This window comes from Rhopalosiphum maidis, chromosome 4, assembly GCF_003676215.2.
Source record: "Rhopalosiphum maidis isolate BTI-1 chromosome 4, ASM367621v3, whole genome shotgun sequence".
Taxonomy (NCBI): Eukaryota; Metazoa; Arthropoda; class Insecta; order Hemiptera; family Aphididae; genus Rhopalosiphum; species Rhopalosiphum maidis.
This window is the reverse complement of record NC_040880.1, coordinates 24,802,684-24,812,357: the sequence shown is the minus strand read 5'-3', so window position 1 is coordinate 24,812,357 and position 9,674 is coordinate 24,802,684. Positions and strand designations below refer to the sequence as shown.

At 27.8% G+C, this 9,674-nt stretch overlaps 1 protein-coding gene across 1 annotated transcript; it reads right to left on the bottom strand.

Moving 5' to 3' along the window:
* Window positions 1-104: 104 nt before the first annotated feature.
* On the bottom strand, window positions 105-7,770 carry LOC113548563 (ras-related protein M-Ras-like). Its single transcript, XM_026949512.1, has 5 exons — window positions 7,752-7,770; window positions 6,356-6,604; window positions 1,121-1,274; window positions 886-1,048; window positions 105-285 (listed from the first exon to the last, which is right to left on the bottom strand). The coding sequence occupies exons 1-5, from the start codon at window positions 7,768-7,770 to the stop codon at window positions 205-207; spliced, it is 666 nt and encodes a 221-aa protein (XP_026805313.1). The 3' UTR covers window positions 105-204.
* Between the last annotated feature and the right edge of the window lie 1,904 nt (window positions 7,771-9,674).

Here is a 9,674-nt window from a genome sequence, read left to right as displayed (position 1 = left end):
TAGTGTTCAGACTTTACTTGGTGTTACAATCTTATTTGTGCAAAATTTTGTACACAAATAATATTATAATCTTAAATTATTGACTTAAATTATTAACATAATTATAAATTAGGATTACTTTTTATTTTGACTTATGCTAAATTTGACAATTGTTTTCATTTCTTCAGGCACTTTCACAATATGATGTTGGCAAGACATTGTGGTTTACATGATTAAGCATTTAGGTCGTCTACGACGACGATTTTCAGACAATTCTTTAGGATGGTTCCGTATGATGCGAACTACCTGTAGAGAAGAAAAAAATAGTTAGTATTTTGGGATGAAAAATTAAGCTTTGTGGTCAATATTTTTTACAAAATATGTTTATGGTTAGCTAAAAACTTGTAAAAGATTAATATTTAAAAATACTTATATAATAATTTGGGAAAAATACAAAAAAAATCTAATTTGGCAGAAATTTTATTGATCAAAACAAAAGCTCTTAAAAAAAATGTATCATTTCCAATGTTGCCATATTGGTATTAATGTATTATTATTATGAATAGATCTAAGTACCTTATGTTTCTACATAGTAAATAGAAACCAAGGATCAAGGATTGATAAGTAATATTTGATGAAATAAAAGACTTTGCTTAACAGGCTTGACCTATACCGTATTCGACACCAGTGTCGTATACTCGTATATGGGAGGAAGCACCTGAGCATCTGACCATGGCATATAATACAATTTTGAGTTCAATTAAAACACACATCAATTAACATCATAGTTATGAGTTACAACCCCCCCTCTTTGCCCTATAAAAAATTTAATTGGCCCACAGTGCAAATTAATACTATGTATATTATATGGCATGCGAATAATAATAATAACGCTATCATGTAAACCTCGTGGAAAGCGCCGTCGATGTTTTGAGGCGGATCTTTGGCACTGGTCTCCATGTACGGTAAATGCAATCGGTCGGCCATTGCGCGACCTTCACTCTCACTGATCTTGCGCAAGTGCACCAGGTCCACCTTGTTGGCCACCAGCAGTATTGGATATTCATCTCTGGCAAAGGGAAAAACATTTTTATATTTTACGACTCGTCGATGGCCGTCCGTCTCTGCTGTATACACTCACCTGTCTTTGACCCGAAGTATCTGAGTGAAAAAATTAGGAACGTTTTTGAAACTGTTCGGGTCGGTGACCGAATAGACAATCATGAAACCGTCTCCTTTTCTCATGTACTGCTCTCGCATCGCACTGAACTCTTCTTGGCCGGCCGTGTCCAACACTATGGATAGAACAAATACAAATATGGATGAAACATATTATATAATGATGATTAACCAAAAGACAAGAAACGATCGTAAACGCTGGATGTGAATCCATGAAGTTGCTTTAAAATTGTTATGATTTTATTTTTTTAATTTTTATTCCTTTTAGACCTTATATTCAATATAGTTTTCAAAGAAAAAATATAGTTTTTTTAGAAGGTATATTTCATAGAAGTGACAATGTGACACACTACATATTAAGGTTTTTAAACAATATCTCATAATTTTAATTTCATACTTTAACTCTTAGAAATCCTGGGTGGTATTGGGTAACAAACAGAGCTTTTACTAATGCTTTATAAGTGTTCAATACATCAAGATTACGTACATATTCAAGGTGAATAACCAGCTGGTGATGTGATTTTATGAACTTTTGTAAATTATGAATTTTCAATTTTTGTTATATTCTTAAGCTGATGTATGCTTACAAAAATATCCTATTTCTATACGGAAAACAATGACAAAGCTGTATGTTAATATAATACACGTATGGCTGTAAAATATACTTAAATTTAAAGTTGTATATGGTAATTTTATAATAAATTATGATTAATAATGACGAACTGACGGAGGACACGCTTCAATTGACTGATATTAATAATGTAAACAAATCTTAAGTCAGAGTTCTTACAAGTTTTGCATAAAAACCTCCTAACCCTCTTCAGTTATGACTTATTAAATTGGGAAAAATAATTATTAAATCTAGAAAACTAGTTATATACTGTATAGTTTATTTCGAAAGTACCTTCGTTATTGAAGAAAAGGTCACTATAAAGGATGAGTTAAATTATTTAAAATAAAACAAACTTATAAATCAACATCGATATCAATCATAGAATAAATAATTTAAAATTTGTCAAAATCGAGGTATGTCTAGAAAGTAAGTTACTGTTGAGCAAAAAAATAAGTTAAATATATATTTATAAGAAAACAAATTATTAGAACTATATTATTAATAACAAATATTAAGCTATTTTTCAACATAGTTCCCATCATTATAAGCACTTATTATAACTAGTTCCCATGAAAAATCCACAAGAAGTTACAGTGGAAAATGTAACTTACTTCCTGGATATACAATATACTTGGTGCTTTGAAAATGTCATCGTCTAAAGAAAATAATAATATATTACGTAATGGCCAATAATTTGAAGTCTCTACGATTAGTATTGTTTGAATTGTACAATAAAACAATTAAAATAATGTTATTTTTTGTTTAATTATCGAATTTTGTGGACATTTTAATTTCAAATATGTAGGTGTAGGTACCTATAAAAAAAATAATTATGCCCAATAAGTGTATTAGATAATCTTAAACGGATGCAGTAACAAAAACATATTATTGAGTAAGCTTGTATTTTAAATAAGTCTTATTAGGTATTCAAATTTAAAATTGTACATGATTTTATTATTATTTGTAAAATTTCGTGGTTTTGACGAACTTTGGATCATTGGATGCTTACCAAAAACAAACATTATTATTATAATTTATTTATAATATTTTTATAATATTTTCAATAGTAAAACACGACACTGTAAGTTGGCCAAGCACATGGATACTATATAATATAATTGCTATAATATTAGGTCTATATATGATTAAGTACTAAAGTACATATACCTATATATAGTCATTAACGTGTCCTCCGCACGACACCGCACGTGATGAAAACTAATAATAACAGGTAGGTACATATATATACAAGTAGTATATAATACTATAGCAACAACTACCTATGTAGTTACAGTTGGCGCGCGCACACCGCGTATTTTTTTAATGCACGGCGGCCTATACTGCGGCGACGACTTGTTTAAGTCGGTCATAACTCATAATGTGTTCGTATATTATTATACATCATGTATACGATACCTATAATTACAAATACGTTTGGTGACGTGCGTGCTGTACAGGCGCACGGAAACTGTGGATACAATAAACGCGGTGCGACAACACACATACATACATATATTATATAGAAGGGGTAATATAATAATAATATTACGCATTTATATATATATGATGTACTGGGTGTAATGGGATTTAAACAATATAAGTGTGTGCGTGCGCGTGGTTCTGTTTTGTTTTGGTATAGCGAGTATCATAGCATTTCACACTATCGGAGGAACTGGCTTGCATTTTTTTTTTCATTTTTAAATTACTAAGTTTCATTCACATTTCTCAGTTGCACGTTATATAATTGTACTGCAAAATATTTTGTCGGACGCCTGCAGAGCAGCTGATGCGGATACAGTTATTACGGTAAGTAATAATTATTGACATTAATTCTAAATCATAAATAATATTTCATACATATATGATATTGACACAACGACAAATCACGAGTGTCCTAAATATCATATGTTATTTCCAGTATATTGTGCACACGCGTTAAGTTACAAAAATTGTTTTAAAGACATTAAACTGTAGTTTATATTAACCACGTAGTACTGTAATACAAATTATAATTCTGTAGAATTTTCAATGTTCAATAAGCATTGCTAATAATGTTTATAATTTATTATAAATACTCGAACTGCAGCGAATCCGTCAATACTTCAAACAAAATAAAAACGCTGTATCGAAACGTTTCACAATCGGCAACTTTCTCGACCAGTGTAGATACTCCAATAGCAGTTTATATTACGGTAGTTGTTTATAACTGATAATTTTCCCTTATTTACAAACAATTTGTAAACAAAATATGCAAAACTAACAAAAATCGTTAAGAATCCTTCACTTCTTAGTCAGTTCCTACTCCGCAAAAAAGCTCTTCGGTGCCTATATCTTATATTTTTAAATATTTTAAACGATTTGCGCATGTACAATTACGTACACCTAATCGCTATTCACAAAATATTATCTTACACGATTTGCATACATAGGTATGAGTCCAGACACTGCAGTTTTCGAAGTCGATTAACATTGCGTAATACAGTAAATATAACATATGTATACAACAACTAGTTTACAAATGTGTTTCCCACATTACTATATAACATAACACATGGCGTTATTACACCGTTTTAAATTGGATTATATACTTACAGTGGCTAAAATATACCAGGTTACTGTCGCAATTTAGCTATATCCCCCTACTATTACGTTGTATCATGTAAAGAAATTACAATGGCAGCATATATATGAACTAAAGGGCGCAGTTATAATTGGTTACAATCTCCCTACGCGTTTAACTAAACTTAAAGCGTTGTTAAAATATGTAAAATGTATATGTTATTAATACCTTAAGTTAAATTTTACTTATACTCGTGATAACTATATATATACAAATTGTAATAACCTAGCATATTTCAAAAAAGGATTATACTTATAGATACGTGTAATAATAATATATTATATACCTAATGCATCTGCAGTGAACCTAACCTATGTACATTTCACTATGGCCCTTACATTTATTAATTGCAAAATTGCGCGATCTCCTCCAAATTAAAAAAATATATATATCAAACTAGTATACCAAATATAATTATTATTAAGTACCTACTTATTATTTTTTCAGAATAAAAACTAGTGTAATAGGTAATTAAGTAGATAAACCAAAATGATTTTACGATTATGTACGCTCGACACTTGTCGATTTTTTACATATATTTTCTATTTTTCCAACCATATATTTAAGATATTAATCTTATACATTTATAACACATATAATCAAGCATAGCATAAATAAAGTAAGGTATACCCTCGTTATTATTACTTTTTTACATTTTACTACAATTAACAGGCTTCTGTAATCGATATGATACCTTAAGTTATAGGCTATAGGCTATAACCTAACGACTTAGTTGTCATCTAAGCATGTTATATATTGTAAACAACTAATAACAGAAATATATAAATAGGAATATAAAAGTAATCAGAAAACATTTTCGAGGGCTGTACAAATCTTAGTAAGTGGTGTATAAAATAATTTCTAAGTTTACGTAACGTGAGAAAATTTTGAAGTGAGGGGGTTTGAACCCCAACCCCCAACCACAGGAACGACCTTGGAAATATATTATAAGAAAATATCTTCAGCTATTGTGAATGATTCATGCAGATATTGATTTATACATATAGACCTTATAATACATTGTTAAAAATACACATATAACATGATATAAATTATTAACTTAATACTTCAAAAATACTATAATTTATTGTGTAAATTAACGAGTTGCAGACCGGAAATAGAGTTAAACTAGAAAATATCAACTTTTATCACTGAAATAATAACAATAAAACACCATAGTGCCTAATATATTAATAAAATAATGTCTCAAATATCTATATTCAGTATAATCTATTATATACATAGTTTATATCAAACTCTAATAAATAGTGATTACTTGTAAACTATTGCGTGTTTGTGTTGGAAAAAGACAAAAAACAATAAATAAAAACTATGTATATTATATTATAATATACTTATTACAATATATGCACTAAATAATTTATAAAATATATATTAGGTAATAGTTATCTAGGTATATAAATATATCTTTAATTTGTTTAATTAAGACACCATATTCAAAATTATTTTAAAATAAATATACCTCGTAAAAATGAGCAAAAAAAAAAAAGAAAATAATGTCTTTCATTAAAGATACGGTTTCCCTGCAACGGCCAGACGCCGCGTCTATCGTCAAATACAGATTTAGAGTGTGGACATAGTAAGCGTCTAGACGCGGCGTCATAATACTGTGCTATTCCACTCTTTGACACTGCAGGGAAACCGTACGTTAAGATGTAAAGAAATTATTTTAAACGAGACTTGAATTCCTCTTCTCAACCTTTCTAATGAATAAGTTTGATTGCCGGCATAGTAATCTTGTAGAATATACTTCGTACGATAGTAACTAACTACAACCCATTATAGTACTTCAGACTTCTTACAACTATAAATAGATTATATTAACAAAAAATATATCCGGTTTGATGATTAATTACGATACATAACACCACCACGTAGTATAATAACTATTATGAATCTACCTAACTATTATTATATTATAATTTAAATTCATTATTACTTACCATCAAGCACGCAGAACTCATCGTCGACGCACGTGTGTTGAATATAGCTATCTTCGATGGTTGGATCATAATCAGCTACAAACATTTTCTGAAAAAATTGAATGGTGATCGCGCTTTTACCCACACCACCGTCACCGACCACCACCAGCTTGTACGTAGGCAATGGATGGTTGGGGGCCTGGGTTATGGCGCGTCGATGACGAGTCAACTCTTGTTGGGTAGTGTACGCGAACCTCGACGACAGTTTGTCTGAAATAATAATAACTTGAGTTATGATAATTATATAAGAAATATTAATACAACTAGTAATTATAATAATTATGACAGTAATAAATTATTATGTACAATCAATAACAGGAGGTGCGAATTGAAACAAAATCGACTATTATTATTTATTGATAATAATACGCGATGTCAATTTTTACTGTTTATAAGGATGAATGGGGGTGGTGTTAGAATTAAACTGTTATATCTCTGTACATAGAAAATGAACATTTGACACTCCATCAAACTTTCAACACTTGATACATACTTTAATTAAATTAATCTATGTACCTATCAAACACTCAATATCCATCAAAAACTGCTAAAAATACAATAACATAATAATACGTTAACTACAACTCATTCTTAGATAACATATCTCTATATCGTAGTAAATCAATTTTTACAAATTTACATTAAATTATTTAAAAGCAATATTAACTGATAATCTGAACTGTACAATAACAATTTCTGGTAGCATAAACAAGAAAATTGAAGAATTATTATGTGATCCACTATTATAGTTTTATCAATCCTAGTCAGTGGCGTGCCCGGGGGGGGGGGGGTGGTTAGGGGTTATATCCCCACATTGACTTTTTTTTGCTGACTTTCGGAAAACAAATTATAGATATTAAAGTTGTTACTTATTATAAAGTCATTTCTTTTGATTATAAGTAATAAGTTATTGCTTATAAATTATAATATATACATTTTATTACAATTTTATATACTTTATGTTCTCTCAATCTCTGCCTATTTAATTTTATAATGCAATTTTTTGTAATTTTTCACGTTTTTGGATTTTTTTTTTTAAATATGATATTTTAATGAACAAAATACTTAACTAAACTAAATTCATTATTACATAAATAGATTATTTAACAATGGTAATTAATTTAATATATAAAATCAAAATACATATGTAACTCTCGATTCCCAAACCTATTATTACAAGGTCGGAAAAATGGTTATTGTTGCAATTTTCTATGCAAATTAATTTTGAAACTTTTTTAATTGTGATTAAAAGTTTAAAAAACGATGTTAATACGTAATCCCCATCAGTGTGAAAAAGCTGAAACAACTTGTACAATATAATGCAGCTAAATGTGGTTTATAGTATTCATACAATTACATTTATCAGAGTTATCCATTAATCTTACAAACTTGGAAGAATCGAATTGTGAGCTACTTAATAGTATAGGTTTAGAAAACCTGAAGATATTTTAACAAATATTCTTGGTCCAAACAGGACTTTGTACAAACATATTTTAAGTAATAATAAATTTAATTTTAATAAATATAATTTGGAAATATATCTAATTATTAATTTTAATTCAAAAAAGTAATACATTCATCAATTTTTTTTTTTTAATTAATTTAATTATAATTAAGAATTTAAAGTTTTTTTATATGACTTGTATTTTTATTGTGCAATTTATTATGTAATTTCTATGTATTTTTTGGTATAATTATCAGTTTTGTGTGTTTTTAATGGAATTAAATCCTGTCTTTCCTTAAAAACATATATCCCCCTCATCGAAAATTCCTGGGCACGCCACTGATCCCAGTAAATGTATATTTAAAATACATCATCGTAAAATCAATAATATGTTCTTTAATATTTGTAACAATTGCTATCGCTATATTACCTATCAATTGACTATTTGTGGTAAACACCATAGGTGTCAAATGTCACTAGCTTACTATTACTTACTACTAAGTAGATAATATAATTAATATCCAATTTAAAAATTATGTGAAACTCAAAACCACCTCTTTTACTACCACTATAAAATTTAGGCCAAAACAACCATATCATAAGTCTATAAAGTATAATATTATAGTATGAAAATTCCTATAACTCTTTACTCTTGTCAGCAATAATGACAATTATGCTTATGAGTGTAGGCCACAGGGTGACATTATTACCTTACCATTGCCTTTTATGAAATACCCGTTAATATTGTGTACATAATTATTAATCATATTACTATGTATACAATTTGTTGCAATATAAATTATTTTCCACATGTAAGCTACCACGATTATAGTATCATGTTAACAATAATTAAATTAAAAAACAATTAGTAAATTAAAAGGATAAGATTCATACAATAAAATCACATTTTTATTTGCTGCTGATTATACTTAGATAGATAAATTGTAAATAAAATCTTGAAATATATCTGCATAATATCTACTTTATATGAAATAGCTGTTGAGTTTTATATTATTTCTTATTATCTGCAACTGTAAATATAGTGATTTTGCTTGCTTTTATCATATGTCTTGTACATTTATAAAATTGTAAAAACATGAATAATATATTAATTTAATTTTTATATGCAAGCAATTAGATTAAAACATTTTGTTTTTATATTTCTATTTAAAGCATACAATTTAAGATAAAAACTAGCTATGATTTGTTTTTTTATACATAATATATTGATTTAACAACAGAAACATAGAAATAAAATACATTAAGCATGAAGTAAATACATACTATTTATTGTTTTGTTATTGTTCAGGTAGGTAAGAACCAACTAAGAACTGGTAATTGGAGTACTTATAGTATCATAATATGATATACAATTTTTGATATTAGTTATTTATCTTTTATAGATTTATTAAAAAAAACAACAAAAAAAGAGAGGAAATATATTATTTCCATATTATTTCTAATTAACTGGATAACTATAAATTCAATATAACCTTTGAAAAATTAATTTAGATGAATAAAAAAGTAAACATAACATTTTCAGTATGCCCATAGTATAAAACTGAATAAATGGCAAATTGATTAATTTGATAAACTTTAATCAATTATAATTAATTATGTACACAGCTAAGTGTATTAATCAAAAAAGAATTCAATAAAGTATATAAATTATACATTTTTATACATTTCAAAGAGTTTTATTGTTATCAGACTTTTGTTAAAGAAAACAAATCATTTTGGACTTAAAATATAAATACATTCAGAACGAACGTCCTATTTTATATATATATATATATATTTTTACTTGTTTTCTAAAATAATGTACACTTGAGCAGT